The 16,421-nt window shown below is 41.5% G+C and overlaps 1 protein-coding gene across 1 annotated transcript; it reads right to left on the bottom strand.

Annotated features, from left to right (window-relative positions):
• Window positions 1–1,688: 1,688 nt before the first annotated feature.
• On the bottom strand, window positions 1,689–12,322 carry LOC310928887 (progesterone receptor-like). Its single transcript, XM_083891547.1, has 9 exons — window positions 11,476–12,322; window positions 10,373–10,509; window positions 9,975–10,091; window positions 9,400–9,543; window positions 9,045–9,254; window positions 6,453–6,597; window positions 5,402–5,532; window positions 5,149–5,297; window positions 1,689–2,690 (listed from the first exon to the last, which is right to left on the bottom strand). Exons 1-9 carry the CDS (start codon window positions 12,288–12,290, stop codon window positions 2,505–2,507), a joined length of 2,034 nt encoding a protein of 677 aa, XP_083747673.1. The 5' UTR covers window positions 12,291–12,322; the 3' UTR covers window positions 1,689–2,504.
• Between the last annotated feature and the right edge of the window lie 4,099 nt (window positions 12,323–16,421).

Genomic DNA, 16,421 nt, shown 5'->3' with positions numbered 1-16,421 from the left:
AAAGCTCCTTAAAACACGTCAAGATGAGAGGCCCTGTCTGGTAAAATATTAATAGGAAGTTAATTGGTTGTTAATGGACTGGTGCTTGGGCAGGAATCACCCTCCATTAGATAGGCCACTGAAACAACCCATTCAATGGTGTCTTCTTACCACCTCCACAATCTAATTGTTTTCCGGTCACTGTAGCCGTGAGTTGTGGTAACCTGGTGTTAAAGACATTATTTCTGGAGTTTAATGTACGGCCCTTCGAGCAGCGATGTCCCCCCACGCCAACTACATTTCCTCAGGAGCGTGGTATCGTGGGTGTTTGGTTACTTTAGCGTCAAGTTTGAACTCCCCTTCCATGTTAGTCGTGCTCTCCTTTGTGTCATCCTCGCACATTTAAACTGTTACAAGTTGGAAAATCTTCCATTCCGTTGAACTCTCATCTACATCTGCACATAAGGAAAGAGTTTTAACTTTTGTTGTTTGAGGCCAGATTGTTTGTGCTTTCTGTGGTTGCTATTACCCAACAGGAAAAAATCCCTCCTCCGCTACAGTAGGCATGTAATATTGATGCAGAACCGACTCTGAGAGAAACACAGAAATCAAATGGACTCTAAACTAAGTTCAAATGTCGACATCAACACATACATTTTTGATTACTGCAAATCTACAAGACGCAAATGCCTTTTAAGGGAAACCACATGGGCATGTGTGGCAGGGAATATATTTAGAAATAAGTGATATTTCAGCATGTCTTTCAATTCCAACTTCGTTCAGCTCCGATTCATTTATGAGAGGGACAAATATTTGTTGAAAGAGCAGTTCAGGAAATGGGCCTTGAGACGGCCACAGAGGTTACCCAGACAGACTGCTTTTACAGTTTGGCTTTTTTAATGTGCCGTATAACTAAAATACACCAACTCCTACAGATACTTCCGCTTATAGGTCTATTGTACGTGCTGAAAAGATCCATTTATTTTAAAAATAAATCATGTCAGCTCTTACTTCCTAACGTTTACCTTTTAACTACTAAGTCAGCTAATGTGCTTTTAATTCAAATGCCTTCTTTGTTTACCATCACCCTTTAATGCCATTAACTATCCTCTCGTGACACTGACTATTTAACGGTAACCTCATTCAAACATTGAGTGAATCCGTGTCCAATTACATTACGCAGCAAATGTCAATGGATCCAACAGATGTACTGGTGTGCCTCACCGAACAGTGTGCAATAGCCGCCACCAGATGGCACAAAAGCACAAGCAGAAGAATTAGAGCAGAAGACGTAGTTGCTTGGTTCAGGATAAAGACGATGGAATAACTCATCAGTCCCCCCCTGTAATGTTTGAAGTTTGCGTTGTGATCCATTACCTGGGGGATGAAGACTCACATAATCTCTCCACTTGACTTCAACACAACCTGAACTGAATCCATCAGAAAGAGGAAAACAGGGAGATTACTCCATTGTTATTGCCATGCACCCAAAAGAAACCACAATCAAACCCAGATTTGTGCTCAGCAAGTGACTCTGCCCTAATTATAAACGGACAGGTACACACTCATGCTTCAATTTTATTACATTCAGCAAAGTAGATGTAGCAACAAACAAGTAGATTCATTTAATGTGTCAAAAGCTCCAAGAAGGAATACATAATGATACACAACGAAGCACCTGTACTTTAAGAACACTTTAAGAAACTGTAGAAAAGTTCAAACAGTATGAAATGTCCACTCGGTAAAATCTATAATTGAATAACATTTAACATTCAAAAACGAGCAAACATAAAAAGAGAGAAGTCACTGTATATTGTTAGCCAACTCACAATGTGTGTGTGTGCACTAGTTAATAGCTTCATTGTTTTTAGTGAACTTTGGAAAATATACATCTGAAATTTCCTGACACCTGAAGCCAGTCGACTGTTATTTCTACAGAGAAGAGCTATTTTTCGATGCTTTATGGCAGTGCGGCTCTGCTTCTGCACATGCATGTCCCTACCATTTATTAACTGTCAGTCAACGCCTTTGTTCATCTCAGTTGCACACAATAACATTCATTGTGGGGGAAAAAAAACACTAGTCCAAATGTCACACTACTACACACACAGACATGCTATGGTGATGTGAGCACAGCAAAATTGTTTTACTTACAACCGTCTCCAAAAAAAATGAAATATTGCCTGTTGACACAATCTGTATGAAGGGTTGAGGAAGTCTACATGCTGGGACAGTGGCCACTCGCAGGGCTTTGTGCAGGAATGCATGCTAAATAGTGTTTTAATGAGCCCCAGAAACATTTGTTGCGCGTGATACACAAAACAGGCAGTAAGAAGAGCAGAGTACAGATGAAACGAGATTAAATTAGACTGGAAGAATGTGCTCTATTCCCTTCAGTTAAAAATCCACTCATAGCCCTCACTGTGTCCTACTCTCACACTGTCGGTAAAGAGGGGCTATTCTTTTGTTTTTACCTCATAAAATCATTAATTCTCCCTTGAAGGTGAAGAGCTTGAGTGTCTCCTCTATCTCCCTCTCTCCATTTCTGTCTCAACCGTGTGGAAAAGGATGGGCTTGACCATGCCGGACAGGATCTTCGGCACATGAACGCTCACAATCTCTGAGATCATCTCTGGGAAGTTGACCCGCATCTGCAGGGACTGAGCTTTGACGAAGAGATCATAAGTGAACTGGTGCAACTTCCTCACAATCTGAGAAGAAGAGAAAGAGACAAAAAGACAGCATGCAGGGGTTATTAGTAACCAAGCAGCCTCACTTAGATTCAAACAGCATTAAAAAGGAACAAAGCCTGCAGATGAGAGAGGAAATAACAAATGACACACAGGACCAACTTTGATGGAATCTTTAAGAAGGGGCTTAAAACGATGACACTTTTATGGCGCGATAAGCTCCACAGGCAAAGGTGGAGCTGAAGGTGATTGAACTGCAAAGTCTCGATCAACTCTGGTCTCCCTCCTAAAGAACTCTGCCAGACAATCCCTGGCTAACTGCCAGCTCTTAAGGCCTGGGAAGATCTGAGATGTGAGTAGGACACAGACAAAGCTGAGCCTTTAAGAGTAAATCCAGTGTGAGACGCATGAGGCTGAAACTGCGGCCGCTCTGCTCTGTGTGGGAGGAAATGTTCCTGTGCCTCTTGTCACACCCCAATCTGGAGTTTTTCCTTTGACAAATAACTGTTCTCACCAATTAGTTAGCAGTTTAAAGGTATAAAAGAAGAAAGTGTCTACGCCCTCTAGTGGCTGCAAATAAGTCCCTCTGAACCAAATCCATAGCTTTTGTTAAACACACTACATAAGTACTACAAGTGTGCAATTACAGCATATTCATCCTCTGAATCCAAAACATTATTGATAATCAATGTCCACCGAAAAATAAAGGCTAATTCAGAAATATTTAAATTGGAAAAAAAAAAAAAAAAAGAATGCCTTATTTCAGGTTTTACAGATATTACATGTTCCCCAAGCAGGAGTCTGGAAATATTAATGGCACAGGAATTAGCAGTGTAACTCAATTAAAGTATACTGTGAGCCTCTAGTTTAACTGCAGTATAAGAAATATTATCCTTCATAGATCCATCACTTAATAATAGAACAACTTATAAAACTGAAAATCTCTGTGTCATGCCATCTTCCCCTAGATATTAATCATACAGAAATAAAGTTCATCTTGAGGCTATAAAACAGCAAATGTTAGGTTCAGTGACTTGGGCTTAATGTTAGGCTTTTATAGGCACTTGACAATGAAACAGGAGAGTCTGTCAAGTGTTTCTAGGAAGTAGTAAACTATCCAGACCTGACTGTTGCACAAAAGGAAGGTGTGTGTGTGTGATTCGTAAAATACTTTTTTTTGTATTGTCCAGGATTTAATTGCACAGGACTCCTCATCCTCCTCCTCTCCGTTAAGTAACACATAATTATTGGTGTGTGTTCTGAGTACAAGTGGGAATCACAGGGTACCTCACCATACACCATGATATCTATAATATCATGATACAAGGATTCTGTCATAATCAATATATTACGATATATCATGATATCTGTCTAACAAAAGACTTTAAGACAAAAGAAGTTCAAGCGGACGTAGACCGGAAGTTCCAATTAACGCTGTTTTTTAGTGTGTATCTGCGTCATTACCTTGTTTAATAAGCCCTGAAGTTTCGGAAAACAAGCAGTTCAGCCACTGCTGAGAACGATGTGTTTTATTGTAATCTCAGGGCTCAGCGAGATCTCTGAAAATCCCGTTATAGTTACGTAAACATCGGTTCTCCTGAACAGCAGATCCTCCTGCTCCGGGCACTAGTCCGGGCACATCTGGTTGCGTACATTGAACCGCAGAAGAAGAATAACGTCCGTTGTGGAGGTGTTTCACGAGAGACAGTGTCTTCTGACTCTGGGTCTGACTCCGGGTCAAAGTCATAAAAGGGACTGCGGCAGGGAGTCGTGACGAAGCTAATTTTAAACATTGTTAAAACAATATTTTGATAATCAGGAGCAGTGCATCCACCGTTCCAGAGGGTGGGGAGCTGTGCTTCTGAGAGCTGGTGTGCTGATTATGTCACTTCCGGGTTGAGAGATTTGAGTCTCAAGTCTCGCGGCTGGGAAACACCGTCAGAAAAGAGGATTTCTATCGGCTCGTTTACAGCAACTACAAGGTTTTTGACCATAAAAACAACTTAATGTATGTAAGTAGACCTCCATAAGTAACATGTGCAACAGGACCACTCTATGTGACCTTTAAAAGTATAGGATTTCTCAATTTATTCAACATAGAGAACTTGTTTTTTCTTGTACACGGAGAAAACCACACACACACACACACACACACACACACACACACACACACACAGGGACAACATACAGAGTCCACACAGAAAGACCCTCATCAGAGCTGGGATTCAAACTGGCTGCCTTCTTGCTGAGAGGCAACAGTGCCCTGCCATGTGGCCCACACTTAAATATACTACGCTTAAATAATAAAAACAGGGCAGTTTAGCTCTTCATAATAAGGCTGCACTGACTTGCTGTTAGCCAAATACCTTGTCTGTGTACTCTATCTACATTTCTCACTCGTGTGGTTCTGTGACATTAACTAAAAGGGTATTTATACACTATTCCACAGTACAATGTGAAATGGAGCTGTGTGTATTACCGACTGGAGGTAGTCCAGCAGCTGTGTGAGCTGAAACAGTCTCTGTGTACGGGTGGTCTCTCCGCTGTAGCTGGCCAAACGGTCCAGCTCCTTGATGTAGGAGGTCCGCAGTTCATCAAAACAACGTTGGCTCTTAAGACCCAATGGCACTGTGATCACAAAGCCAGAACATAACAGTAACTCTCACATACTTTATCCATCCCATCAATTCTATGAAGTGTCGTCATATTTCACTTGGTCTTATCTGACTCACTGATGCTGAAGAGGACCAGGGCCTTCATGCACAGGAACTCCTCTTGGGTGACCTTCAGCGAGCAGAACCTCTGGGAGAGCAGCTTCATTCTCACACAGTGCTCATACATACTGGAAACTTGCATCCGCTGGCTGTGAGGGGAGATGAAGGAGCACGAGGTGCAACACAAAACAGGAGGTGAGAAGCAGCCAAGGTGAGGTTCAGATAAGACAAAATATAGTGAGGAGAAAGACAATTCATGGTGGCAGAAACAAGAGTGGATGGAAAAGAGGAAAGAGCAGCAGAGGTGAGAAGAAATGAGTGAGATGGATAATGGAAAAAGAGAACAGCAGCGAGGCAGAGAAAAATGAGGGTCAGCAACAAGGGCAGGCTTATCCATGACCAAGCAGGTCAGAGGAAGAACAATAAAGTGACAGAGGTTTAATGCAGACAGAATGGGTGTTTCGCTAATGCTGTGGGATAAAGCAGCCATGAGGGCCTGAGGCTAGCTTTAGCATTCTGAGCAAGACAATCTACGGATGTGAGGCTGTAGCCCTGAGATACTATCATTTCATGCACAGACATTTGTTTCATTTTATTTAAGTGCAATGTTTGTTTCATTTTTTTTAAGTGCAATGAGAAGAAAAAAACAGGGTCAAGGGTATCACAGAAACATTTTTATAGAGGTTGCAGTGCGAATCCATACTTCTCGAAGTAAAGAAAGAAGAAGAGAGAAGCAACTCAGTGTTGCAATGATTCTTCACAATTGGCAGTTTTTCAAAGATAAAACAGAATACATCAGCTGAGGTGATGGCCCTGCCTCCACGTATATATCAGATAGCAAGGAAACAGTAAAACAGAACAGACGTGTTTACTGTCTCGCCTAATAAGGTGACATTCAGTGTGTGTGGTTTTTTTTTACAGTCCTTCTCTGCAGCTCGCATTTCATTCACTATGCATTTCTTTCTATTGTAAGAAAACAATGATTATTATTACAGTTGTCTAGTGCAAGCAAACTCTGCCATCATTTAAGACCTTTGTGTGAGTGTAATGAGTATTTTTCTTGACTTACTCATTGAAGACTAGGTCTGGAGCAAAGTAGAGCATGGAGCTGTTAGTAAGTGTGTAGGACCTCCAGCCCAAAGCAAGCACCATCACGCCCATCCATGACAACTGAATCGCAGACATCTGATCATCCATGTGCAGGTCACGGAAACCTGTTCACAAAATTCACGTTTATTCTGGTTGAACTGATGAAGCACAACGACTTCAAACAACTGACTTTAGAGATCGTACAGCATGCAGCACATTGCTGACCATTTCCAGCTTACAGGTCTTGGCTTAAATTTGAACATATCTCCCTCTAGTGGTTGATAATTGAATAGGCTGCTTTCCATTGCACAGAATTGGCTGCTCCAACATGGTCGTTACATTAGCACATAATGATGGCATCGCTCAAAGACATTCTCAATACAAACAGAGATCAGACTGTAGGACTGCACCATGTTAGAAAAACATGTGAAATGCAAAAAGGTTCTTCAGGATTTCTGATGCAATAAATAAACTATTATTTTTTATACTATTTATTAAAGACAAAAAAAGAAAGTTTAAAGTATATATATATATATATATATATATATATATATATATATATTGAATTGAATTGTTGAAAAAAAGGAAAAATAATAATCTGAAAACTATATTACATAAATGTGAGCATACTAATCCAAATGCATCGTCCGTAATTTTTAGTCGTCTGACCAATTATTCTCCTCTCATGTCTATGTCCAGCTAGAATTTGGAGTATGAAGATGTTGCAATAACGGTGGGTTTCCTGTAGAGTAAAGTGTGCTCGGTTGACATAATTGCAAAAATTCAAAAAATAATATAAATGATCTACCTTTATGGTATGTATAAAGAAAACTAACAAAACAATATGTACATTCTTACAACTCAAGCAGACACTGCTATATGTAGATATATCTTTTTATTTTGTGTAAATTGCGCATCTTAATATTGCTTCATTCTCTTTTGGCTTTCAGCGGATCATCTCGTCTCTATCATGTCCTCTCCCTTGTGTCCTCTTACACCAACTATCCTCATTGTCCTCGTTCACAACATCCATGGACCTTCTCTGTGGTCTTCCTCTTTTCCATCTGCCTACCGTCTTAAACATCCTTTGTCTAATAACACAATCGCTCCTCTGCAGGTGACCAAAACCATATCAACCTCGACTCTCTTACTTTGTCTCCAAACCGTTCAACCTGAGCTGTCCCTCTAATATGCACCATTATCTCCAAGCCATACATCATAGGAGGTCTCACTACCATCTTGGTGAACTTCCCTGTCACTTTTGCTGCTATCCTTCTGTCACACTTTACCCCTGACACTCGTCTCCACCCACTCCACCCTGCCTGCATTCTCTTTTTTACCTCTCTTGTGCACTGTGCATTGCTTTGTATGGTTGACCCCAGGTATTTAAACTCAATGCACATGTTAATATATTGCAATCATGATACATTATAGATATATTCTGCAACCCTATTAGGTTATGTTCAGATTACCAGGCTTAGACTACTCTTATCAGATTTAGTCTGTTGATGTGACTCAGATCTGATATGTCTTTGGACCGTGAGGACACAGAGATCCCATCATTAATGCCAATTGTTTTTAATTAGATTTGTGTGACCTCATTGTGTGGTCCTCTAGGATTAGATTTATATTCAATATATGCCATGTGCACTGTGGCAGAGCAGACAATTCATACAATAATGCTAAATCTCACTCACAAATTTCCTGCAATAGCTTCCCTTTCTGAATTCCCCCTAGTGGGGATCAATAAAGGAACAATACATCTTATCATATCTTACATATATCCCACGTGAATTCAAAGTCTTTCAAATATGTCATTTTCTGTTGTTGATGATGATGAAGGGCGCATGATATAAAAAGACCACGAGCATTGTAAAAAGAAATAACGAGTATCTGAATACAACATCCCCTGCTGTGGCAAAAACACACATAAGCCCAAGCTGTCACAGTAATATCTGCTGACTTGTCTGAAACTTTCACTTAACAGTGGGAGTAATGATAGAATCACGCTCCCATCTTGTGGTTGCAGTGGTTTTTTCTCTCTCTCTGGACACATTGTCCTCTAAACTAACTGTAGATGTGGGGCCCGGCTGCTGGAAGCACTCAGAAGTGTTGCTTGCTTCCGTCTCATTTCACCTTGGTTCTGTGATGCATTAGCGTGCTGAGCTTGACCCTGTGGAGTCCAGTCCTCTCCAGTCACCAAAAAAGCTAGACACACTCGATGTCTGACCAGTGCAATTTTATAATATTGAAATAGTTTCCTAAAGAAGATGACTGCTTTTCCCACCTGCATTTTTTGCAAAAACAAATAGCTTGAGTGTAAGACCTGTTTAAGTACAGTGTTGATACATATAGTTATACAGAAATCCGGGCCCTTTTGCAGTGGGTATACCTGCATATCATGTAAATTACACCACTGATCCACCCTTTTTTTACAGTATTGTGAACAAGTCTGATCTTGCACTGTTATACTAAGCGCAATCGTTTCCCTGGCAATATAATTACAACAGCAGCAGTGACGGCCTTGACACAGACTAGTTTGCAGTATGTTACCTTGGCCTAAACTCTTTACCTGGTATTGCCTTGGCCCAACGCACCACAGTAACCAGCTGTCTTTCCCCGAGCTCATTGAGACTGGTGAGCAATGACGTAGGACTGTCTGGCTGGGTGGGGTTATGTCCGGCATTGACAACGTTTGGCTCAATGGCCTGCAGGACGGAGAGCAGCGAGTGGCAGGAGCGCGGGTTCGGGGATATACCTATAGCCAGGGTCTGGGACATCCCTAAACATGCACAGACATAATAACACAAAGGCCAGAGGAATAGTACAAAATTAAAGAAAACAATTAAACAATCTTTTATGATCAAGGTATGTTCAATATTGGGATAGCCTGATATTTGATCTTGTAAGACACTAATCCACACCACCTTGAGCCCTGGCACCTACACTTCCAGGCTGCAAGATAACATCTTTCTTACCAGACTGCTCTCTTCTATCTCCATGGCCCCAGGCAGAAGGAACTTGCTCGTCCTCTCCGTTTTTCATCTGTCCACTTCCCTTCAGCCGGCGACCTAGAATTTGCCAACAAATATATCATTAATTAGAGGGTAAAAATGGCTGAAACGACAGTAGAAGCATCCATTCTTTGTATTCCCTGACTGCACATAATTTAAACTTGAAAAAAAAAAATCATGAAAATACTACAATTACTATGACGAGGAGAATAGTTATATGAACATTAGCTCAAGGCACTGTTCCTCATAGTGACCATTTGGAAAAGGTTTTAATCACTGGCTGCTGGACAAAATAACAACAAAAAAACTGTTTTGGCCTTTGCTGAAATGCATTTCTTACGCTGTATTAAGATGAGAACATTTGATTAGAAAGTTCTGATCCAGTGCATGTCAGGTATTTAACCACTAAGCCCCTTTTCCAAGGACACATCACACATACAGTTCTTTACTTCCCCTTTCTCTTTCTCTTCTCACCTTTACTTCCTCACCTTTAAGGCTCATTCCCGACATGAAGCATCTCTTCAGGCGACAGGAGGCACAGTTTTTCCTCCTCAGTTTGTCGATGGTGCAGTCGTTCCGGCTGGCACACAGGTGGTTCTGCTTACCTGGAGGCACACAAAAGTCCTGGGGGATGAGGGGAATGATTTCGACAATGCCTCGTCCTCCACTCATAGCAACGACATGTGGGTGTTTACTGATAACAAACAACTCTCCCTCGTAATGTCAGGTCACTCTGCCCTGCCTGCATGAGCGAGCGAGTGGGTGTAAGAAATTAAATCAGTGTATGGGTAATTGTGAGTGCACAGTGCATCCGTGTGTGTGTGTGTGTGTGTGTGTGTGTGTGTGTGTGTGTGTGTGTGTGTGTGTGTGTGTGGATCACACCCACCTGCAGCGGCCCTCTTGAAGAACACTTTGCAGCTGCCACAGGTGACTGCTCCATAGTGACAACCAGAGGCATCGTCCCCACACACCTGACACACTCTCCGGTCTGACAGGTACACACCTGGAAATAAATCCTCATGCCTAAACAATACACGGGAACACACACACAGACACAAAACCAAATATAAACGATGCTCTTTAATTATTCAAAAAGAAGGCACAGGCATTAGAAAAGAATTGTTTCCCTGGGTGCAACCTTATACCTGTAGAGACTAGGACAGACTGCCAAACAGACGCATTAACAACAGATTTAGGTCACTAGGTCTGCACATGTCAGGCTTACTGATATGATGTTTTGGGAAAATAATTCCCTAAATCCAATTAAACAAGGGGAGTCCTCTATCTGTTTGATTACATGAAGTCAATTCATGTACAAATTAACCTACAATTAAAGAATTCCGCTGTTGGGCTTTATCAGAAAACAACAAGTGCAAGTACTTTCTTTCCCAACTCTGAGCAACAGGTGCTATATCTTGAGATTGTAGTGACATTGATATAGTAGCGGTTACTATGCCCAGGCAAGTAGACACAACACTAGTGGTTCTGGAGAGAGTTAGTGATTGGATGACCTTTGACACAGTCTGAAGATCACGCTGAAACACTGCACCAAGGCCAGGAGGAGCAGGGACGTTAGAGCGCCAGTGATTGGTGGATTTATGAATTTATGAGCACCTGCACAAAAGTCGACTTCATAATGTATTCAAGGATGTCATCATGGCACATAATAAAATACATTTGACTTGAATTTGTTTTGATTGCGCAACACAAACAGTATGAATATGTTCAGTGAGTGAGGAGTAAATAAGCCTCGTGTTGATAACGCTGCTTTAATAGAAGACAGGAAGACAATTTAACAAAGCAAAACTAATTAGAACCTACACTAGAGCTTTGTGGATTTAAGCGCAGTCACTAGGCACGCGCTTCACGCTGCGTTTGTCCCTTTGTCCCTGACTGAAGAAAGATGAGACCGAAGGAACGGTGGCTATTAACAGAGCTGTTTACCTGGTGCCAATGCAAAGCAGAACTGATCAAAACTCTGACATTTACCTGAAACTGCGATCTGCGCAATCCACCCAAACTCCCGGCTCTGTCTTGATAGTAGAAAAAGTGCCTTGTCCTTGAGCCATTGCGCTTTGGTATCTTTCCATTTGAGCATACCGTTGTTCCACCACTGAACGTAAGCCCCCTTTGCCACACTGCTCGCCTTTACCGTACCAGACACAGCCGCACTCCTGTTTGGACCCAACGGGAGTTGATCCACAATTACAATATTTGCACAACATATTATATCCGCCGGATGCGCCTCTCTCTGGCTCGGACCGAGCGCCGTATGCGCGCTCGTTTCCGCACCACACACTCTGAGTGTCTCTGAGCAGGTTTGGGTGAACAGAGTACGCAGAATATTGTTTCAGAGGCAGGAGTTCACCTGACTGAGTGGGCACGGGCAGCTCCACGACGTGGCCGGTGAACAAGTTCGATTCCTTGCACACGTATCTGGACATGAGCGGACCGCGCGTCATGGACTGCGCGTCGTCAATTTCGCCCGATCTGAGCATATCCATGCAGCTCACCTGCTCCATGCCGTGGCACACTTCTCCAAAGTCCTCCTCGCTCGTACTGCTGTCATGTGAGTTCGCGTTCCCACCTGTTCCCAACTCCAGCACCACTCGAGAAGTGTCCTCCACGGCGGAGGAGTCGTAGTCCGCGAAGGCGCCGCTGCTGCTGGAGCAAAGGTTCATGTTGCTGAGCGGGGAAGACACTGAATCCAAACTCAAGGACACCGACACTGCCTTACTGAGCTCGGCGGTGCTGTGACACACATACACGTCCGCGCTGCTGTCCAGGCGATTCTGCTCATTCATTATTAAAGTGTGAGACGTTTCTTGTATAGCGCACAAACTCGGGTGGAAGGCCATGCTGGACTCGCGTCGCGACAGTTGAAACAGCTGCGGTTGGTTACGCGGAGGACAAATAAAACAACACTTTCCTTCGGAGTGAACGCCTACCCACTGAGCCTCAGCGGAGAGGACCAGTTATCGACGTAGGTTGTTAGTTCAGGATAGGGACGTCCCATCGAGCCGTTCTGCAGGGAGCGAGTGAAGAGATGACGAACTTACAGTTGATCTCTTTGCAGAAACTAAACTCGCCTCAGGCAAGAACCACACGCATGAAAACCGATTACGTTTGTCACCGTGACCCGTTTTACTCACTGAACAAACAAACTTTATATCTCACTTGAAATCCCTGCCAGTACCGCGCCACAGCTTATTAAAATGCAAAACTATTCTAAATCTCGCGAGAATTAGCAGAATTACACTATATCCATATAAAACAGGTTGACAGTTTTACTTTGATCCATTCTTATTTTTCAAAATGTATTAAAATGCACCACGGATCTTACGACATAATAGCCATATTAGTAAGAGAATAAAGTCGAAATATTATGAGAATAAACTCGTAATATTATGAGATGTTTTTTTGTTTTTTTTTATCATTATCTAATATATTATTAAATAGCAACATCACGCAGATGTAACCAGCGATAGCCTACAGTCTCCTAACCTGTGTGATTCTTGCTTCCAAACAGACTCAGTATTATTATTACGTCCTGATGCTTAACATAATGCGGTGCTGGTGAGCTACAAATATTAAGTAGTTATTTATTTGTGAGGCCACAATCAAAATGTAAACTTCACGAAATGCTCAAGAGCAGAAGCGTGTTGCAGCAGATTTTGCTCTAATAATAATTACGACTTTATTCTCACAATATTAAGACTTAATTCAGGAAATATTACAACTTCATTCTCATAATATTGTGACTGAATTCTCGATTTCTTTATTTTCTATTTATTTTTTATTTTTTTAATCTTCAGTGAAATTCATAGATTATTTCAGAGACAACCCAAAAATATTATCATGCACTGTGGGGCATAGCACAGGTGTCACATGCTGGGTCTGATAGCCTTTCTGGATTTTCAGTTTATTTATGGGCAGCATTTGATGGAAGAGAACTCTTGTCAGCAACAAGAGAAGGTGAAGAGAAGACTTCGGATCAGTGGAATTAGTATGTATATGTCATGGGGCGTCTGGGATGTTTCAGGGAAGCTAGAAGGCATTGCACTTGAGAGCAGTGAGATGGAAGAGGTACAGGATTTGGGTAGAAGGCATCAATGTCACTTAACATTACACAGACAGACGTCTATTTGAAGGCGATAATTGGATTTTATTTTTGATTACAGCTCATCAGTTGTGCTGTACAAACAGTTGCCTCATTAGGCACAATAGAGGTGATGCTTTCGCATACACATGGGAACTGACGCACAAACAATAGTTTCTGTGTATTTTATTTTTTGCAATAACACATGAAGCTTTTACCATTTATTTTGAGTAATGGCAAATGCCTCGTTATTATGCAATCGCCCTCATTATTCTGTATTAATGAGGTTTGCGTGCGTTGGCATGTTGCATTTGCAAATGTGTGTAATAAGATTGACACTGACAAAAGCTCCTTGGTATGACTGAGAGCACTGGTGATATGTTAGCCTCATATATTTGCAACACTGCACTGGACCGGTAATGTGTTTTCTGTTCCTCTGAAATGTATTTTGAAGGAGAGATGTCATTTTTCTGACTTATTACTCTGTCAAGGAGGTTGTAGTTTATTCTCTTTTTTTTTCAGAAGGATTATGTAAAATTGATTTGCACTAAACTTGTCGCAGGGGGAGAATCTATTTGATGTTAGTGTGGATCCTGTGACAGGTTAATAACACATGTAAAATGGTCTGTATTCACATAACACTTTTCTACTCTTGATGACCACTCAAAGCTGCTTTACACTGCAGTTTGGCAATTCACCCATTCACACAGCGTGTCTATGTGCAGCACAACATCTATCACACATCTTTCATATTCACACGCTGCCATCCCGGCCGTCACGAACAACGTGGGGTAAAGTGTCTAGTGAAGCCGGAAATTGAATCCAGAACCTTCAAGTCTACCACTGAGCTACAATCGCACCTATGTATCTCGATCTGGTGACATAAAAACAACGTACCTTGAACCACATGCACTACATGCAATTAATGAAGTTACACAACTGCCGTTGTAAAGCTGACGTGGGATTGTTTGGCCTTGGCAGAGGCAGGTGCTCCACTGAATGTTACTCTAGTCTATCACTAAAATTGTTCAGACGAGTTCCTTGTTTACAAACATCGCTGGGCGCAGACACACCCAAGGGTGAAGCCATGGCAGCTGATAATTTCTGTTATTTAGAAATTAAACAGCTGCTGAAATCCTGTGAAAGTGCTGTTCGGAATTTGTACGCATATCAGTATGTCTAATAATTTACCATCACTTTACTGAAACAGTTCTGTTGTTTTCCCAATTCCCACACACCAATTGAAAACACATGGTGTGCGTTTGTGTACTTGTGTTTGTTACCTCTTTAGAAGTCTGTTGTTAGGATCAGTTGTCCTCACGGAGACCAAAACCTCATCCTAATGAGACAGAACCTCACTATTCTGAGGAACTAGTTACACTACCATTCAAAAGTTTGGGGTCACCTATACAATTTTGTGTTTTCCATTAAAACTCACACTTTTATTCATCAAAAGAGTTGCAAAATGAATAGAAAATAAAGACAAGATGAGAAAGAATTATTCAAAATAATAGTTTTGCCCTTCAAACTTTGTTTTCATCAAAGAACCAGCAAAACTGTTTTCAGCTGTGCTAACATAATTGCACAAGGGTTTTCTAATCATCCAATAGCCTTCTAACGCGATTAGCAAACACAATGTACCATTAGAACACTGGAAATGGGCCTCTATACACCTACATACTCCATTAAAAACCAGACGTTTGCAGCTAGAATAGTCGTTTACCACATTAACAATGTATAGAGTGTATTTCTGATTCATTTAATGTTATATTCATTGAAATATAGTGCTTTTCCTTAAAAAATAAGGACATTTCTAAGTGACCCCAAACTTTTGAACGGCAGTGTAAGTTTAGCGCTGTGGTTTGAATTGTTGTATGATTAAAGGGATATTTCACCATTGAAAAGATGAATGTCTATTAAAACTGGGTCATATATGTAGCAGAAATGTGAAATAATATTTGAAGCAAGTGCCTTCTTGGAAGAGAAAAAAATAATTTTTCGCTCATGTACACACATGACATCAACTCCCATCAGGCACTGCGCTCGCTGCCCCGCGAGAGTCTCGCTGTCTCCAGTGTAACTTCTGTGACACAGAGGTGAAGCAGATAGCATTAAATGTGAAAACACACAAATCCCTGTGAGGAATTAGTTGGCTAATACATTACGGACCTGCAAATTACACAGGTTTTTTCTATGGTGCTAAATTGTACCGGGATGTAAAATCAAGGAAAAGTTCCCATTACTTGTTGGTCAGTCTTTCTCCAGGCGCTGGTACCCGGCTCTGGCGGCAGTCTTCTCAGTTCATAAGGCCAAATTAAAGAGAGCTAGAGCCAGGTGTAACTATTAGTAAAGATGGTAGACGCCATGTTTACATTCTGGGAATGGGTGAGACTAAAAAGTGCAGAACTAGCGTTGTAGTTTCAAACCGTGAACGTTTTGTCGACCAGTGATAGAGTGGGCAAACAGAGGCGAACCAGTGAAGAATAGCTCTGTGTGTGTGTGTGTGTGTATTTGTTCAGTTTTTGTTGTCCTGGTTTCCATGTTGTAGATGTACACAGAGTTATGAAAAAAAAGTCAAATTCCTTGTATGTGTACGCATACTTGATTCAGAAACAGTATCTAGTAGCAGTAATGCTACATGCTATCTCCACATAGTGCCATGACCTTGTGTGTCCTGAAATAAATAATCCACTGACAGCATGGGCTTCACTTAAAAGCACATTAGCACGGAAAAAATAATGTTGTGATGTGATGTTTCCTGTATTTGCAACATTATGGAAATTCTGCTTTCAAAGGATTAGAAGTGTGCTTCTCTATTGACTGTAAATTATTCATA

The sequence above is a fragment of the Microchirus variegatus genome, assembly GCF_963457635.1.
Source record: "Microchirus variegatus genome assembly, chromosome: 6".
In the NCBI taxonomy this organism is placed as follows: Eukaryota; Metazoa; Chordata; class Actinopteri; order Pleuronectiformes; family Soleidae; genus Microchirus; species Microchirus variegatus.
This window is presented reverse-complemented; position numbering and strand designations above follow the sequence as displayed.